Source organism: Pelobates fuscus, chromosome 1 (assembly GCF_036172605.1).
Source record: "Pelobates fuscus isolate aPelFus1 chromosome 1, aPelFus1.pri, whole genome shotgun sequence".
NCBI classification, from domain to species: Eukaryota; Metazoa; Chordata; class Amphibia; order Anura; family Pelobatidae; genus Pelobates; species Pelobates fuscus.
Window position 1 is genome coordinate 326,729,205 of NC_086317.1, and position 20,565 is coordinate 326,749,769.

General features: G+C 42.7%; 1 protein-coding gene across 1 annotated transcript in view; it reads left to right on the forward strand.

Moving 5' to 3' along the window:
* COL4A1 (collagen type IV alpha 1 chain) overlaps positions 1 to 20,565 on the forward strand; it is a 205,899-nt gene that overhangs the window by 39,293 nt on the left and 146,041 nt on the right. Inside the window, exon 2 of the mRNA XM_063459844.1 lies at positions 10,770 to 10,826. Within this exon, the coding sequence (XP_063315914.1) occupies positions 10,770 to 10,826 (57 nt within the window). The remainder of the gene's footprint in view (positions 1 to 10,769; positions 10,827 to 20,565) is intronic.

A 20,565-nucleotide genomic window follows, 5' to 3' on the forward strand; every position in this document is an offset into this window, starting at 1 on the left:
CACACTTTAAAAAAATGATCTCACAAAACATATTATATGGTAAACATTTCATATTTTCCCCAATTTGTGCTTATAATTCACCTGTGTTAAAATAATGAATCTAGGAAAGCAAAGTATATGAATATAGACATTTTAAAAGCAATCAACTTACCTTGAATTATCTGAATTTGGATATTGATAAGCATGTTTGGAGGCTTATTCTCTCCTGCAAAATTCACTACAGACAAAAAGTATACTGGTAAACTATGCACTATTAAAGGGGATAGTTAGTATAGTGCAGAGGAACCCCTGATGTATTTTGTTTACCTGCTTACCTGTTGCACAGGTATAATGGTTTGACAGACCTTTCATAGGGTCCTGTTGTTCTACTGGTGCCTTGCTAATAACGGTGCCCAGCACGAGCAATCACATGACCGTGCCCGATTGGCGCAGTCACACAGTAAATTCAAATAGACACTTACCTATACCTTGGTGGATCACCGCCTGATCTGCATATACTGCAGGCAATGGCTGGAACGGAGTTCTGAAGGATGTTAGACACTACAATTCCTTGAATATTTATAGCCCCACCCCCAAATGTGATGTAAATGGCATAAATGTGCATGCATCATCAAATTTTCGGGTCACTTCTTGACCATTCTTTGTAACGTTTGGCCACTCTAAGACCTGATAATGTGTATCTTTCTTAGTGTTTTCATTATTGACTTGTCTTCTTAAACACTGCATGTTGGGTCATATATTATTCTGGCACTCACCTACTGCTTATAGGTGGTTGATGGGTTACAATGGAGAAGGTTTAGGTAGACATTCAGGGAGTTTTTTCAAGGGCTTTCTGAGGTACTAACATGCTTGCAGAATGGTTAATTGCAGGTGGTGATGAAGTGCTTGTGTTCAGTTTAATAAATAAACTTCAACAGTTACACACTATCATGACACAAAATCAGTTATGTTGCCATAATAACTTAAAAGTTACCACATCTGTAATATGGAAGAAAAGCAAGCGAGATGCATCCATCAATTTTGTTTCGCCGTAGGCAATTTTTTTTCACATTTCACATTTCACATTTATAAGACACAAAACACCACACACATTTTATGGAAAATAAACTTTGTAGCATATGCATTTAATACTAGTGGAATTTAACAGTTAGATTACAATTACATAACTAAATTTAGGATGCAAAACTATTTCATCTGTGTCAGGACATTTATTTTGATATCCAACACATGCCGGAACCATATTACTGTATATACTGAACAGCAACAATATGTTTATCTTTACAAATCAGCAGATTGTCTCATTTAAAATCCCTTTCTGAGCCTTACTCGTTCAGAGGCCATTGGCCTATATCTATTAAAATCATCTGGGATAAATTGAGATGATAGACATTTAAGCTGGAATATCCAAGTGCAAAAATAATTCCATTGTATTTCTCCATGCAGGGAATCTGCATTACAGCACAGAATACAATGCCAAAACTGAAATTTCAAACCCAAGATTTTATTTCCTTTGGCCTCTGTGATGGTGGTCCAGTTTGCGTTTCTAGCCTTTGGTCATATAAACAGATATATTTAGCTTTTTGTTCCAGATGTAAGCAAATAGCATTCGTTTGTCTTGTTTGATCTTTTCATAAGTTAATGAATTGATAATCAAGTTTTGATCACAAGCAATTCAGTGTTCACAAAAAACTTTGTGTAGAACAGAAATAGTGAACATGTGGCAATCCAATGTTTTGCTAAAGCACACTCTGATCATTTATAGCCAGTCCATTTGTATAGTCGATTGATATATTCCCACCCAGGGCCGGCCTTAGGCATTTAGACGCCCTGTGCGAAAAATCTTCACAGCGCCCCCCCCCCCCCCGTCATCCATGTATGCTGTAATGTTTGTGTTGTCTGTGTATGTGATGACTGTGTGTGATATGTGTGCTATGTGTTATATTTGTAATGGGTGTATTAACAGTGTGTGATATGCGTGTATTGGTTGTATGTGACACACACACACACACAGTCAGACGGCCATACACACACACACAGGAAGACATCCACACACACACACACAGGCAGACAGTCATACAGACACACAAAGGCAGACAGTCTCACACACACACACACACAGACAGACAGTCAGTCATACACACAGACACAGACAGTAATACACACAGACACACACAGAGGCAGACAGTAATACACACAGACACACACAGTCATACACACAGACACACACAGAGGCAGACAGTCCTACACACATACACACACACAGACAGTCCTACACACATACACACACACAGACAGTCATACACACACACAGACACACACGCAGACAGTCATACACACAGACACACACAGGCAGTCATACACACAGAAGCAGTCATACACAAAATCACACACACAGAGGCAGACAGTAATACACACAGACACACACACAGAGGCAGACAGTAATTCACACAGACACACAGTGGCAGACAGTCATACACACACACACAGACACACACATGCAGATAGTCATACACACAGACACACAGAGGCAGACAGTCATACACACAGAGGCAGACAGTCATACACACAGACACACACACAGAGGCAGACAGTAATACACACAGTGGCAGACAGTCATATACACACACACAGACACACACAGAGGCAGACAGTCTCACACACACACACAGACACACACATGCAGACAGTCAGTCATACACACAGACACAGACAGTAATACACACAGACACACACAGAGGCAGACAGTAATACACACAGACACAGAGGCAGTAATACACACACAGAGGCAGACAGTCATACACACAGACACACAGAGGCAGACAGTCATACACACAGACACACAGAGGCAGTAATACACACAGGCAGACAGTCATATACACACAGACACACAGAGGCAGACAGTCATACACACACAGACAGTAATACACACAGGCAGAGAGTCACACTCACCTGACAATCCCACAGTTACCTGTGGAGTTCATTGTGGAGGCAGTGCAGCTCCTGGTGACTGTTTGGTGGGGAAGCAGGGACTCCTTCCTGCTTCCCCTGCAGCAGTTTTCCGGCGCTTTTAGCTCCGCCCCCGCCGCACGGTAAGCTCCGCCCCCGCTGCAAATTTTAAAAAAAAAAACCAAAAAAAAATAAATTTTTTTTTTAAATCCCGGACGGCGCCCCCTGCTACATGGCGCCCTGTGCGGCCGCACAGCTCGCACACCCCTAAGGCCGGCCCTGTTCCCACCAGTAGATATAGATCCATAAATTACACTTTGTTCAATAATTATCAAGTAAAAAAGTATACGACATCAAGTAAAACATATTTTCAATTTCTTCTATTGTTGAATGGTTTATAATAGGCATTGGTGGGTAGAAACAAGGAAAAAAATAGATATATCTAAAGACATCTTTAGAATAATGGGCCTAGATAAATGCTGGGATGCTCAAACTAGAAGAAGCATCCAGGCTGTATTTGCAAAACTAAGCCACTCAGAGCTACAATACTTAGCTTGTCAGAGATGGTGTTGGAGTTAGTGATCCTGTATATCCTATTTGAATATTCACACAGATACACAGACACACACACACACACATAGTCACAACCTTGGAAAATATGTCATATCCTTGAGCTAATTCATATCAGAAAATGAAAAACACATACAGTGTTCTGCACATATTGTTCTATATGATATTGCAACACATAAAATCAATTATTTTAAGTTGAAATTGTTATGAGATTCTAACTATGTTATTTATGAACCTTCTGTAGAGGTCTGGTGGATATTATCTTTGGCTCTGGACATTCTGAATTTATGTGTTTAAGTTTCTTTTAATTGGAATTAAATGCCAGACAAACATAAATGGCAATCTAATTTATGAAAAGATATTGACTACAGATTCATTCGTGTTTAATTTCTATTGGAAACAGAAAGAAAAATATAATACCTTTAATTATCTCTATGCTTTTTGTTTCCTTTTATTTTTCTATTTGTATATATAATTTAGAATCCACTTTGCCAAACCAAATAGACAATGCTAAAAATAAAAAACGTTGTAAAATCTGTCTGCTATAATGAATTTTCCATATAAGATGTTTTGTTTACAGTGAATGATCTTTCAAATGTAAAATTAAGTTTGCTTCTGTTTTGCTCGATTCCACACCAATGTAACGGAAGACAGTAAACTCCTTTAAAGTAGAGGTAGAATTGTCAAGAGTTGCCCTCTAGAGCAGTGCTCTCCAACCCAGTCCTTATGGACCACCAACAGTCCTGGTTTTGGCAGTATCTCAATTGTAATAAAACAGGGAAATACATAAATCCTGGACTGTTGGTGGTCCATGAGGACTGGGTTGGGGACCACTGCTCTGGAGGACTCTATTAAATGAGCACCACGTGACTATACAACATGTAGAAACAAAAAATCGAGAACAATTTTTTTTTAGAAATGATGGACCTTGCATTTCTTTTTAATGTTAAGTTATCTATCCATTCAAGTACACTGCTCAAGTATGATTTTATGTCCATGCATGGATAAAGGTAAGTTCTAATCTAACACACAGACTACATGATGGGTGTGTTTGTGGATTTCTAAAGCTTTATGTTATATTTTGAAGTGGTACAACTAATGGACAATTCAGTAAGCATGGGTTATTGATAGACAACAACTACCTTTATGTGTATACATGGCTGATTTGCAGAGCATCCATATTGACTGACATGCAAGTTTGTTTTTTCTTGTACCTGTACCAATCTTTATTCCTCCAGTTCTACTAGCCCACTGCATGAATGATTCAGCATTAATATGGTGCTGCATGCTATCTACAAATACTTGCAGCTTAGGGAAAAATGATCCATGAACCTTAATGACAATAATGACAACTGATAATGTAGATTTAGTCGCTGTTACTGAGACATGGTATAATGAGAAAAGTGACTAAGACATACCAGGGGACTATATATATATATATATCTCGAAAAGATAGAGAAGGCAAGAAAGGGGGAGGGGTGGCTCTGTATGTGAAGAACAATCTAACATACACTCTAACCTAATATAAGTTAGTGATGCCAACATAGTCTGTTTAGGTTACATTAGAATTTGGCAATTGCACAGTAGCTCGTGTAGGTGTGATTTATAGGCCTCTAGACAAATAGCAGAGTTATAAAATCTACTAGTTGAGGAGATAGCTAAAATGACATTGAAATATAGAAAGACAGAAACACAGAATGGGACAGCAGATAAGAACCATTTGGACCATCTAGTCTGCCCACGTGGGAGATTATCATCGTGGATGACTTTAATCTTCCTGATGTGAACTGGAGAACCATAATAGCTGCTTGTGCCAGGAGCACACCTATTCTAAACTCCCTACTGGGATTGTCTCTAAAACAAGTCATTGAGGAGCCAACTCGTAAAGAGGCCATTCTAGATTTAGTGTTAACAAATGGAGATTGGTATCAGATATTACTGTAGGTGAAAGTTTAGGATCTAGTGATCACCAATTGGTGGGTTTACTTCAGGGAGATTATGCCAAGCTAATCTTTTTTAATTAAGTAACTAAAATAATAGATCAAGGTGGTGTAGTACACAGTTTTTACCTATATTTCAGTAAGGCTTTTGACACTGTCACACATAGAAGTCTTATTAATAAACTCCAATCTTTGAGTTTTTAACCCAATATTGTTGAATGAGTCAGAGAGTGACAGGCAACAGAGGATTGCAGTCAATGGAGTATATTTCAAGCAAGGTCTTATCAGTGGGGTATCTCAGGGATCTGCACCTGGACCCATTCTCTTTAATATTTATTTATATTTTATTTGCTTATGATACAAAGATTTGCAACAGGGTTGAAGTTCCAAGAAGGGTAAGCCAAATGGAAAATGCTTTAGGTAAACTAGAAAAATGGTCAGAGCTGTGGCAACTAACATTTGAGGTGGATAAGTGTAAAATAATGCATCATGGGCATAATAACCCATGAGAAGAGTATAAAATATTTGTTACAGTCCTAACCTCAACATCTGTGGAAAGAGATTTAGGGGTATTTTTTTCAGATGACTTAAAGGTAGGCAGACCATGTAATAGAGCAGCAGGACATGCTAGCACAATGCTTGGTTGTATAGGGAGAGGTATTAGCAGTAGAAAGAGGGAAGTGCTCATGCCATTGTACAGAACACTGATGAGACCTCACTTGGAGTATTACACATTACTGGAGATCGTATCTCCAGAAGGACATCAATATTTTGGAGAGAGTTCAGAGAAGGGCTACAAAACTAATTCACGGATTGCAGGGTAAACCTTACCAGGAAAAGTAAAATTAATATGTATAGTTTGGAGGAAAGACGAGATGGGGGGATATGATAGAAACATTTAAATATACAAAAGGAATCAACAAAGTAAAGGAGGAGAATATATTTAAAATTACCACAACAAGACAACATAGTCTTAACCCCGTAAGGACTGAGCCAAATGAACACGTTGTGATCAAAACAAAGCGTAAACAAAAACTTGAATTTGCACTATATGTCTGTTCAGGCGTAATTCGCCTCTTTCATATTATGTGCACCTACACTTATTATATATTATTTTATACCTCAAGCACATCCAGCTTTTCAGTCCTGGATGCAAATGCCAGAATGCCTCGTGCAGTAGGGATGTAGTAGGGATGCTCCTGACATTTTCATGTTAAAATTTGTAAACTTGTTGCACCAACGACATGGCATTGGATCTGACCTCTGTGTCTTTCAAAATGTCAATTTTGTTCTGGCCATGTAAGAGAAATAAAAATGTGTTTTTTTTTAATTTATATATTGAAATTATAAAATGCCTATATTTGTCAGTAATAAGGGAAAAGTGAGACAAAATGCATTGAACTTAGATGTATGAAAAGTTTAACTTTAAGGATTTAATTATTTTTGGAGCCTGTATTTTTATGTAACTATATAACTATATGTGTGTAATTGTATGAATATATAGTGTATACATGCAGGAAGAAAATATGTTTTTCACCCAGTTTTACTCAGTAAATACCATCAGCAGGAACCATACACAGGTTTTAGAGTGTGTACAAAATGTTGTTGGCCTATTATATTTGTGTCTGAACTGTACTGTAAATAACTAAAATTAAGGTATTTAAATCTAATTCAATTTATATTGCTATCACTGGGGGATCTCCAGTAGTACGTCAGTAACTAGGACACCAGCCAGGTTTCAGCTGTTTCCACATTTGACACAGTAAACTGTTGGTCTAGGAATGTGAGAGATAAGCAGTTCATGCAGACCTCCTTATTTGGTTGCGAGGTTGGCAAGTTGCATGAGTCCTAATCAAGTATAAGTGACAGGAATGGATGGAAAAGGTTGCAGGAATCACAGAGATATAATGAGAAATAATGACTTGAGAATGTTAAGATGTAGCAGCAGGCATGTGTGAGGTTATACTCAGTGTAAGCCGTACATCAACTGATTAAAATGCCAAATAATGGTGACTGATTAATAGATAAACCCCGATCATACAGTGACTTAAGGTTTGTGAGGTTATAAAGGTTTGTAAAATTCCTTGCATTTTTAGATGATTTGTTTTGGATATTGTATACACCGTACGGCTGCTGAAACAATCTATTATGGATATGTATCACTGAGCAGTAATATTCTGCAGTTACAGTTTGTATATGCTATAATATGCTGATGGGAGTTTATGCCAGTGGGGGAAGGGTTAGTAAGAATTTAAATTTTGGGGACTGTAATCCATGGAGATGCACAGGGTTATTTTCTAAAATGAGACTTCAAAGTGAATTTATACATGGTTATTCAGTAAAATGAGTATTCAAAGTAAATTAAAAATTTAAGACCAGAGTAGCTGAACTGACTTAGATAATTTTTCAAGTTGGGCTATTTTGGCCTTACTTTTGAAAATCACTTTGAATTCACCATGAATTCTCATTTTAGTTAATAACTCTGATAGTGAATGTCACATTTAAGGCCAGAGTAGGCAAGCTGAAACTTACATAACATAGAAAGTAGATTCCATTTTGGCTATTTTGACCTTAAATTTGAAATTCACTTTGAATTCACTTTCTATTCTCACTTTCGTGAATAACCCGGTCAGGTCAAATATGATGAACAGGAAACATTTGCAAGAGATGAACTCCTTTGTTTTATTTTGTATGTTTTAATATACACTGCCTCGCCGAAAAAAAAGTCCCACCAAAAAAAAAAAAATCACACTCTCTAATATTATGTTGGACCGCCTTTAGCTTCCATCCAGTGTTTCGATAAGCTTCTGCAATGTCACAAGATGTATTTCCGTCCAGTGTTGCATTCAATTTTTAACAAGATCTTGTATTGATTATGGGAGAGTCAGACCACTGCGCAAAGCTTTCTCCAGCACATCCCAAAGATTTTCAATGGAGTTAAGGTCTGGACTCTGTTGTGGCCAATACATGTGTGAAAATAATGATGTCTCATGCTCCATGACCACTCTTCACAATTTGAGTCCGATAAATCCTGGCATTGTCATCTTGGAATATGCCGTACCATCAGGGAAGAAAAAAATCCATTGATGGAATAACCTGGTTGTATATTCAGGTAGTCAGCTGACCTCATTATTTGGACACATCATGTTGCTGAACCTAGACCTGACCAACTGCAGCAACCCCAGATAATAGCACTGCCCCCACAGTCTTGTACAGTAGACACTAGGCATGATGGGTGCATCTCTTCATCTGCCTCTCTTCTTACCCTGATGTGCCCATCCCTCTGGAACAGGGTAAATCTGGTCTCAGACCAAATGACTTTCTTCCATTGCTCCAGAGTCCAATCTTTATGTTCCCTAGCAAATTGAAGCCTTTTTTTCCCCAATTAACCTCACTGATTAGTGGTTTTCTTAAGGCTACACAGCTGATCAGTCCAAATCCCTTGAGTTCCCTTCACATTGTGTGTGTGGAAATGCTCTTACTTTCCCTATTAAAGGGACATTCCAGTGCCAAGAAAACAAACCGTTTTCTTGGCACTGCAGGTCCCCTCTCCCTCCGACCCCCCATCCCAGGTTGCTGAAGGTGTTTAAACCACTTCAGTGACTTACCGGAATCCAGCGCCGATGTCAATGCTTCCCTATGGGGATTTTAGCGACGATGGAGGTCCAGCTACGCTATAGCACAAATCTGTGCTAGAAACCCGGAAGTGCAGTAGACAGCCACTAAAGGAGGAGTTAACCCTGCAAGGTAAATATTGAAGTTTATGAAAACTGAAATATTTTCAGTTGCAGAGTTAAGGGTAGTCGGAGTTGGCACCCAGACCACTCCAATGGGCAGAAGTGGTCTGGGTGCCTGGAGTGTCCCTTTAAACATAGCCCTGAGTTCTACTGTTTCTCTACGATTTGATTTCACCAAACGTTTAAGTGATCGCCGATCTTTTGACATGGTTATTTAAGAAATGTTGGGGTTAAATAACTTGTTGCCAGCTGAAAGATAATTACCCATGCAGTAACTATCCAATAGGAGGCTCTTACCTATTTGCTTAGTTAAATCCAGGTGGCGACTTTTTTTGTCCAGGCAGTGTATGTCTGTATGAGTTATATTCAATAAAAATAACTAAATAAATTCAATCATAAAGTTCAAATTAATATATATTGTTAAAAAATAAATAAAAAAATACCCGTATAGGAAACGCAACAAGATTGTCTTTTAACTACATCCAGGAAATGAAAAACACAATTTAATAAAAATGTATTTGAAAAAGTTTGCCTTTTTTCATTATCACTGGTAAAATATAAACAAAGTTTAAATGAAACAAACAAAAATAAAAGAATTAAAGTGCATAGTGTTTTTATTTAGCCCCTGCATATGCCACATTAATTCAATAAATAGCTAGTTGCAGTCGGTGGAAAAATGAATAGTTGAGAATTGACTTTACACCAATTCATCAGAATAAAAAATAATCACTGCTGAAATGGTGATGTTTTTCCAAACTATTTTGCAAAATAGTTGCTTAGTGATTAGATCACAAGACTCTTTCATAATTGTCACTCAGATTATTTTGCCTCTATGAATAACATTATAAAAGAAACATCATATACCTAAAACTGTGTTGGAGCAAATAACATTTTATATTTTTTAATCTATTACATAGTTTTATAAAGAAATATAAGTATTACTAGCAAAACATATTTTAGATTGTTTGTTTTGCTGTTGGTTTTACTTACTATGTAATTAATAAGCATGAAGGTGGTGTGTTCTTTAGTCTCCGCATTCAATGACCATTAAATATCTTGAGATCTTTTTCACTAATTTTAATGATAAAATTCATTTTAGGGTAAGGGTGAATGAGGGCAACTTGGCCAAGTGGGAGCACAATTGTTTTCTACAAACAAACACCGATGGAAAAGTTCTACTGGGTAAACATGTGAGCAGCAAAACACCAGAACTCTTTGTTGTATAAAAATAATGGTTGCTACGGTAGGTTCACTTTTCAGTGATTCATTTTCGAGTGTGGGGAAATCCATCAATTGTCCATATAGTTTTCATATTCAGTTTACGGTTACAAGATAGGTTTTCTTTTATAGTTTTAAATTATTTAATTAAGTCATTTTAAGTAAAGATGGTTCTGAAAACCTAAGATGTGTACTATGAGTACTTGAACAGAGCCGAGTTCATTTTATGTACTTGCAAGTTTCATAAATACAATTTACAATGTTTGTGATTCAGTCAACATTAATTATTTGTTTTTAGATCATTATAAAGCAGAGAAATAAATAACATCTTTTTTTTTTTTTTTTTTACTTTCCACAGGCTTGTAATGGATGTGGAACGAGCAAATGTGACTGCAGTGGGGTAAAAGGGCAAAAGGTAAGTGTCAACTCTAATTTCAATACATAAATAGCATATAAAATGCTGAATATATTATTCAACAGCAAACCTTGCACTGACCTCTTACATTTGTGGCAATTGTAGCTAGATACAAAGTCAATTTAAGACAATAAACTTTAATTCAAAGAGCACACAATGTGTTATTAAGTAGAAACATATGTGTTTGTTATTTAACATTTGTTATTTTCTTTGTCTCATTAAATAATATGAGATCACAATGTCAACATCTCTTCCTTAGAGACACACTAAGAATCTGAAGTGTTTCTGTGGTCCCTACTTGGTCTTATGGTATTTTTTTTAGTAAGTTTGAATTTCAGTGAAATTCCAAAACAGTCAATGTGAGTATTTCATCAAGATTTTATCTGTATCAAATACTCATTTTCCTGGAGGGGAATGACAGAGCTGTTTTAAATCGACACAGCAATGGAAGGATGTTACATTATACATCTCCTCCTATCAGAGCTATCAGTCACATGTTTGGTAGGGCAGTTAGGGGAGAAGTCAAGCTGCCTGCTCACAGGTAATGCCTTATCTGTCACGATCCCGGGGAACCCAACACGCTAACACACACACAGACACACACACAGAAAGTGTGCTGTACCGGTCCTTAGAGTGGCCGGGCTAAGCACACAAAGAATAGTCAGGAGACAAGCCGAGTAAGGGGAACCAGAAAACAGAATAACGAGAAACAAGCCGAGGTCAAAGGGTAGGAGAAAGTCACAAAGTCAGTATAACAAGCCAGAGGGTACGTAACCAGAAAGCACACGTTCACAATCGATACTATAAAGCAAAGACCACAACAGGGCACAGATAGACAGGAAAGGTAAGTATTTAAATCCTAGCCTGAATCCTGATTGGCTAACCACCAATCAGTATTAACAAACACACGTGGGGGATATCTATACCCCCCACTGTGTTTGTTGCACTGTAGCTTTAACGCCGGGTCACGTGAGTGACCCCGGCGCTTAGATAATAGTGCCGGCTCCCAGCGTGCAGCGTTAGACATGCTGCCGCTGGGAGGAGGAGAGGAGGACGCGAGCGGCGTGTCAGGAGGAGAGGACGCCGCTCGCTTAACGGTAAGGGGAGAGGGGACCGCGGGCGGCGACGGACCGAGGGTGAGTGCTGCGAGAGGATTGCAGCCTCCCCTCACCGCTGCCCGCGGAGCCCTGACATAACCCCCCCCTCGAAGACCGCCCAGGGGGCGGGAAGCCGAAGGCTTCAAAGGAAACCGCGCATGAAAGGAGCGGATCAAGGAGGGGGCGTCCAAGTCAGAGACAGAAACCCACGACCGCTCCTCCGGGCCATAACCCTTCCAATCAACCAGATACTGCAACCGACCTCGAGAGAAACGAGAATCAAGGAGAGCAGCCACCTCATATACGTCACTAGAGACCGCGCGGAGGGCATCGGAACGCCTGAGAGAGCCAGAGAACCGATTACAGAGCAAGGGCTTCAAAAGGGAGGTGTGAAAGGTGTTAGGTATGCGCATGGAAGGGGGCAAGGCCAGGGAGTAGGATACAGGATTCACCCTACGCAACACCTTATAGGGACCAAGGAACTTGGGCGCGAACTTCATCGAGGGAACCCTAAGGCGGAGATTCCTAGAGGACAACCAAACCCTATCACCCGGAGCATAAGAAGGAGCCGCACACCTACGACGATCAGCAAACCTCTTTTGAGTAGCAGCAGCACGACAAAGAGCAGCATGGACCTGATCCCACATCTTCCGTAAGGAGGCGAGGTGCTCGTCCAAAGCGGGCATTCCCTTGTCGGAGAATACACCGGGAAGGACAGCGGGTTGGAACCCATAAGCCACCATAAAAGGACTTGCGCCAGTAGAAGAATGAGACACAGTGTTCCTGGCAAACTCAGCCCAGGGAAGGAGACGGGACCAGTTGTCCTGGTGTGCATTCGTGAAACAGCGTAAATACAACTCCACAGACTGATTTGCTCGTTCGGCAGCTCCATTAGATTGCGGATGATAGGAGGAAGTAAACGATAAGGAGACCCCCATCTCAGCACAAAAGCCTCTCCAAAACCGAGAGACAAACTGAGGACCCCTGTCAGATACGATATCTTGTGGTATACCATGCAAGCGGAACACTTCTTTGGCAAACACCTGAGCCAACTGAACCGCAGAAGGTAGCTTCTTAAGCGGAATGAAGTGCGCCATTTTGGAGAACCTATCCGTTACAGTCAAAATTACTGTCTGCCCATCAGATGAAGGAAGATCCACAATAAAGTCCATGGATAAGTGTGTCCACGGTTTCTTGGGTACAGATAGGGGCATAAGGAGTCCCAGGGGTTTAACATTAGGGGACTTACACTGTGTACAGACACGACAAGCCTGCACGTAATCTACCACGTCTTTTTTGAGTGAGGGCCACCAAAACTGTTGGAGAAGACCCTTGTAAGTCTTGGTAACCCCTGGATGACCAGCCGTTTTGGCTGTGTGAAATAAAGTCAACAACTTCTTTCTGTCTTTTACTTTCACGTACAGCTTACCAGTAGGTGTCTCAGAGGGTGCTTGGGGTTGGTATGACTTGATACCATCAAGAAAAAGAGACGAGATAACCAAACGGGTAGTAGCTATTATATTAGTTGTGGGTACAATGGGCTCAGGAGTGGAGGTAATAGAATCTACAGGTTCGTACTGGCGGGAGATGGCATCAGCCTTGACATTTCGATAACCAGGCCTGTATGTGATTATGTACTGAAAACGTGAGAGAAATAAAGACCATCTAGCCTGACGAGAGGATAACCTCTTAGCATCTGCGATATAGGATAGATTTTTATGATCGGTTATAACCAAAATCTTGTGTCTAGCTCCCTCTAACAAGTACCTCCATTCTTTAAATGCCATCACTATAGCTAATAATTCCCTGTTCCCAACGTCGTAATTCTTTTCAGACTCTGACAAGCGTTTTGAAAAGTAACCACAGGGAAGGAGGGGTTCGTCATACGATTGTCTTTGTGACAACACTGCTCCTATACCTGATTCAGAGGCGTCTACTTCCAGTACAAAGGGAAGGGAAGGATCAGGATGGTGTAACACAGGGGCAGTGGCAAATGCCCTTTTTAGAGTCTCGAAGGCCACAATAGCATTAGGATTCCAAACCCTGGGGTGTAAACCCTTTTTTGTCAGTTTAGTGATAGGGGAAATAATGGATGAGAAGTTTTTAACAAACTTTCTATAATAATTGGCAAACCCTATAAATCGCTGTATTGCCTTAAGTCCTTGGGGAAGGGGCCAGGACAGTATAGCTTCCAATTTTGAAGGATCCATGCTGAATCCTTGTTCAGAAATAACATAACCCAGGAATTGTACAGAGGTTTGGTCGAATAAGCATTTCTCTAATTTACAATAAAGACCATTCTGCAACAACCTTTTAAGCACCATCCTAACATGAGTATGATGTGTCTTCAAATCTGGAGAATATACAAGTATGTCATCTAGGTAGACTACAGCACAGACATGCAGTAGATCTCTAAGGACATCGTTTATGAGGTCCTGAAAAACGGCAGGAGCATTACACAATCCAAAAGGCATGACCAGATACTCGTAATGCCCACTACGCGTATTGAACGCCGTTTTCCATTCATCATTCTCCTTAATACGAACAAGGTTATAAGCCCCCCTGAGGTCTAGTTTAGTAAAATATCTAGAACCTTTGACACGATCAAACAATTCGGTAATGAGGGGAATCGGATAGGCATTTTTAATCGTTATATTGTTTAGGGCTCTGTAGTCTATACACGGTCTCAAATCGCCCTCCTTTTTTGCCACAAAAAAGAAACCAGCACCAGCAGGAGAGGAGGACCTTCTAATAAAACCTTTACTTAAGGCCTCTCGTATGTACTCCTCCATGACCTGGTTTTCTTTCTCAGAAAGAGGGTAGACCTTACCCCTAGGAGGCATAGTACCCGGTAATAGGTTTATGGCACAGTCATACTCACGGTGTGGGGGTAGCTTATCTGCCTCCCTTTTTTCGAAAACCAAAGCAAGGTCTGCATACACAGAAGGGACAGAAACAGAAAGCGGTTTAGCCGTGGGCACGTTAAGTAAACAAATGGGACGTACTTGGGCCATACAGTCTCGTTGACAAGATTCCCCCCAGGAGAGTATGTCTAAACAACCCCAATCAAGTACTGGGTTGTGTTTCACTAACCAGGGAAAACCCAGAACTATGGAAGCAGTAGGGGAGTCAATTATTTGGAAGGTTAACCTTTCCTTGTGTAAAGCACCCACACACATCTCTATATCTTGGGTCTCATGGGTCACCAGAGGTCTCTCAAGGGGTCTACCATCTATGGCCTCAACGGCCAAGGGTGTGGCCTTTTGGATCAAAGTCAAGGCTGCGGTTCTGGCAAAGGTCTCATCCATAAGGTTGTCAGCCGCACCTGAATCGATCAAGGCTTTAGTTGTTATGGTGGTTTTATTGACCAAAAGAGAGACCGTAATAAATGGTCTGGAGATGGACACATGAGGGGACAAAGTCATAACACCCGAGGCCGACCCCTCTCTAGGCCTTAGGTGCTGGAGTTTCCCTGTAATTTAGGGCATGTATTACAGTGGTGACCCCTCTTTCCACAATAGAGACATAACCCCTCCCTTCTACGATACGTTCTTTCAGCCTCAGTTAACCCCGTAGCACCCAATTGCATGGGTTCGGGGGATGGTTGCCTAGGAGCGGGTAACGCTAGTAATGCAGTACTGGGTAGAGCAGGTAACACCCGTGTATCCAGCCGTCTTTGACTACGTCTCTCTCTAATGCGGTTATCAATAAGGATTACATTGTCTATAATATCATCTAGAAGGACAGGCAGTTCCCTGGATGCTATTTCATCCAGTATGTAAGCGGCCAAACCCTCCTGAAAGGCTGTTACGAGGGCGTCGTTATTCCAAACCACTTCAGCTGCTAGAGTGCGGAATTCGATAGTATAATCCGCTACAGATCTGTTACCCTGTCGAACCCTAAGCAGAGCTTTGCCAGCAGAGGCAACCCTACCGGGTTGATCAAACGTGCGTTTGAATGCGGACAAAAAATCCGCAAAGGACATAGGAGACATATTTTCCCACATGGGGTTTGCCCATGCTAAAGCTCTCCCAGACAGGTGGTTTATCAAAAAGGCAATTTTGGATCTGTCGGTGGGATAGGAACGTGGATTCATCACCAGATGGATGTCAATTTGATTGAGGAAACCACGACACAATGCTGGGTCACCACTATAGCGCTGTGGCGGTGTCATATGGACTACATGGGCAGGAACGGGTACTGGAGTGGCAATGGGTTCGGACACAGCAGCAACCGCCTCCTGGACGGCAGGCTGCAGGTGTGCAGTACGAGCCAGTATGGTCTGCAAAGCTTGAGCAAACTGATCCATACGGTGGTCCAAGCCATCCATTCTAGCCTCCTGATTAACTAGGAGCTGTGGTATGTCAGCAGGTTCCATTATGGCCCTGTTGTAATGTCACGATCCCGGGGAACCCAACACGCTAACACACACACAGACACACACACAGAAAGTGTGCTGTACCGGTCCTTAGAGTGGCCGGGCTAAGCACACAAAGAATAGTCAGGAGACAAGCCGAGTAAGGGGAACCAGAAAACAGAATAACGAGAAACAAGCCGAGGTCAAAGGGTAGGAGAAAGTCACAAAGTCAGTATAACAAGCCAGAGGGTACGTAACCAGAAAGCACACGTTCACAATCGATACTATAAAGCAAAGACCACAACAGGGCACAGATAGACAGGAAAGGTAAGTATTTAAATCCTAGCCTGAATCCTGATTGGCTAACCACCAATCAGTATTAACAAACACACGTGGGGGATATCTATACCCCCCACTGTGTTTGTTGCACTGTAGCTTTAACGCCGGGTCACGTGAGTGACCCCGGCGCTTAGATAATAGTGCCGGCTCCCAGCGTGCAGCGTTAGACATGCTGCCGCTGGGAGGAGGAGAGGAGGACGCGAGTGGCGTGTCAGGAGGAGAGGACGCCGCTCGCTTAACGGTAAGGGGAGAGGGGACCGCGGGCGGCGACGGACCGAGGGTGAGTGCTGCGAGAGGATTGCAGCCTCCCCTCACCGCTGCCCGCGGAGCCCTGACATTATCTACATTGAAATCAATCAGGAGAGATCTTTTGACCAGTTATATTAATAAGTACCATATAAAATAGAGGTATACCAGAGAGTAGCGTACTTCTTTATTTTACTGAAATAAAAAAATAGCAGCACCAAGGTATTGCCACAGATGGCCTCTATCACTTACGTGAGCAATAATGTACACAGGTTAGCTCATCTCTGTTAATATTTTAAAGTGGCTTCTGGAATTGGACATAGAGTCAGAGCTTATCTGCAAAACCCTTTCTCAAACACAATAGAATGAATTGACAGTGAGACTTAGAGAAATCATTGACCATTGCATGATACAGAGAGCAATATAATGAAATGCATTTTTGACAGAAGTGGGGATGCTAGAGAGAAATGGGCCAGGCTCTACACTCGCATTCCAAGCTCCCTTTTACTTTTCGATTGCAATAGCTGTGTGTAAAAGGGAAGCTTTGTCTGCAGAGTGTTTCAATTCATTGTCAAGGCAACTTCGTGCCAGGAACTGCCATTTAAAGGGCTTGTCCTTACTAATGGAATTCCAACGTTGCAAAGATTAGTATTTGTCCTATTTTATGTTCAAATCCACAATATGCTATAAGTTACTAACCAGTTGTCAGAGTGGAGGATGAATCCATTATAATAAACACTTCTTTTGGAGGCATGCCATTGGACATTCATGTATTTCATCTGTGGCCTCCACCCAGTGGATATAGTGGATGCATTTCTGATAAGAATACACAATACACTTTTTTTCTTCCAAGATGATGGTAGGCCCTGTAACTTGAATCAGAGTGTGGCCCAAAGCACTTGAAACATGTAAAATGATGAGCAAAAAAAAGTTACACTATCGCAAATCCCTTTAAATACATTTAACTAATTTGAGTTTTTTTTAATGCAATTTTGAATTGCACAGCCATGTTACAGTGCTGCCACCTACCCCATGTGTTTTCTATTAAGGGTTAATAAGTGTGTAGTGGTTCATAGAAATACCCCTTTCTGTCGTGTTTGCAATTAAGCTGTAATCAGTCAAATATGGACAGTTAAATTTTATTCAAAGTTAACAGAGTAGTTTAAAGGACCCCTATAGTGCCAGGAAAACAAACTAATTTTCTGGCACTATAGTGTTAATAGGTCCTCCCCACCCTCATGGCCCCCCTCCTGCCGGGCTCCAGGGGGAGGAAGGGGTTAAACGTTTACCTTTCTCCAGCGCCGGGCTTACTCAGCGCTGGGGACTCTCCTCCCTCTTCCGCCCAGTGGCGTAGCGTGGGTTGTCAGCACCTGGGGCAAGGCAAGTAATTTGCGCCCCCTAACCCGTGGAGTGAGGGGGTGATTAGTGACAGAGTGAGGGAGGGAATGGGTGACACAGTTACAGAGGGAGGGGGTGACTGGTGACAGAGTGCGGCAGTAGGTGACTAGTGACAGAGGGAGGGGGTGACACAGTGACAGAGTGAGGGAGATGGTGACTAGTGACAGAGTGAGGGAGGTGGTGACTGTCACTAGTCACCCCATGACTAGTGACAGAGTGAGGGAGGTGGTGACTGTCACTGTCACTAGTCACTCCCTCCCTAACTCTGTCACTAGTCACCCCCTCCCTCTGTCACTGTGTCACCCATTCCCTCCCTCACTCTGTGTCCCTCACGCTAGTCACCCCTTCCCTCCCTTACTCTGTCACTAGTCACCCCCTCCCTCCCTGTCACTAGTCACTCCCTCCTTAACTCTGTCACTAGTCATCCCCTTCCTCCCTCTGTCACTAGCGTGAGTGGGTGACTAGTGACAGAGTGAGGGAGGGGATGACTAGTGACAGAGTGAGGGAGGGGGTGACTAGTGACAGAGTGAGGGAGGGGATGACTAGTGACAGAGTGAGGGGGTGATTAGTGACAGAGTAAGGGAGTGAATGGGTGACACAGTGACAGAGGGAGGGAGTGACACAGTGACAGAGGGAGGGGGTGACTAGTGACAGAGTGCGGCAGTGCATGACTAGTGACAGAGTGAGGGAGGTGGTGACTGTCACTAGTCACCCCATCCCTCCCTCTGTCACTAGTCACCCACTCCCGCACTCTGTCACTAGTCACCCCCTCCCTCTGTCACTGTGTCACCCATTCCCTCCCTCACTCTGTGTCCCTCACGCTAGTCACCCCTTCCCTCCCTTTCTCTGTCACTAGTCACCCCCTTCCTCCCTCTGTCACTAGTCACTCCCTCCTTAACTCTGTCACTAGTCATCCCCTCCCTCACTCTGTCACTAGAGTGAGTGGGTGACTAGTGACAGAGTGAGGGAGGGGATGACTAGTGACAGAGTGAGGGAGGGGTGACTAGTGACAGAGTGAGGGAGGGGGTGACACAGTGACAGAGTGAGGGAGGGGGTGACACAGTGACAGAGTGAGGGAGGACGTGACACAGTGACAGAGTGAGGGAGGGGGTGATATGGTGACAGAGGGAGGACGTGACTAGTGACAGAGGGAGACTAGTGACAGAGGGAGGGAGGGGTGACTAGTGACAGAGGGTGGGGGTGACACAGTGACAGAGGGAGGAAGGGGTGACTAGTGACAGAGGGCGGGTGGGGGTGACATAGTGACAGAGGGAGGGAGGGGGTGACAGTTAAGGAGGGAGTAACTAGTGACAGAGGGAGGGGTGACTAGTGACAGAGTGAGGGAGGGGGTGACTAGTGACAGGGGGGGTGGCTAGTGACAGGGGGGTGAGTAGAAACACAGGGGGTGAGTAGTGACGGGGGGTGACTAGTGACACAGGGGGTGACTAGTGACAGGGAGGGGTGCCTAGTGACACAGGGGGGTGACCAGTGACACAGGGGGGTGACTAGTGACAGGAGGGGTGACTAGTGACACGGGGGGTGACTAGTGACACAGGGGGGTGACTAGTGACATGGGGGGGTGACTAGTGACACGGGGGTGACTAGTGACACAGGGGGGTGACTAGTGACACTGTGGGGGTGACTAGTGACAGCCTCCTGTCACTAGTCACCCCCCCGTGACACTAGTCACCCTCCGTGTCACAGGGGGGTGACTAGTGACAGGAGGGGTGACTAGTGACACGGGGGGGTGAGTAGTGACAAAGGGGGGGTGAGTAGTGACAGGGAGGGATGACACAGGGGGTGAGTAGTGACGGGGGGTGACTAGTGACACAGGGGGGTGACTAGTGACAGGGAGGGGTGACTAGTGACACAGGGGGTGACTAGTGACAGGAGGGGTGACTAGTGACGCGGGGGGGTGACTAGTGACACAGGGGGGTGACTAGCAAGAGCCGCGTGCGCATTCAGTCAGTCCATAGGAAAGCATTCTCAATGCTTTCCTATGGACGCTGGCGTCTTCTCACTGTGAAAATCACAGTGAGAAGCGCGGAAGCGCCTCTAGTGGCTGTCAATGAGACAGCAACTAGAGGCTGGATTAACCCATATGTAAACAGTTTACAGCAGGCAGGGTTAAACCTAGATGGACCTGGCACCCAGACCACTTCATTGAGCTGAAGTGGTCTGGGTGCCTATAGTGGTCCTTTAAGTTTTTATTATAAAAGCTTCACACATAAAAGAGGATCACATCATTTGGGTCCAACAGTCTCCTTGGTTACATTTTCTGTCAAGGCTCATTCGAGAAATA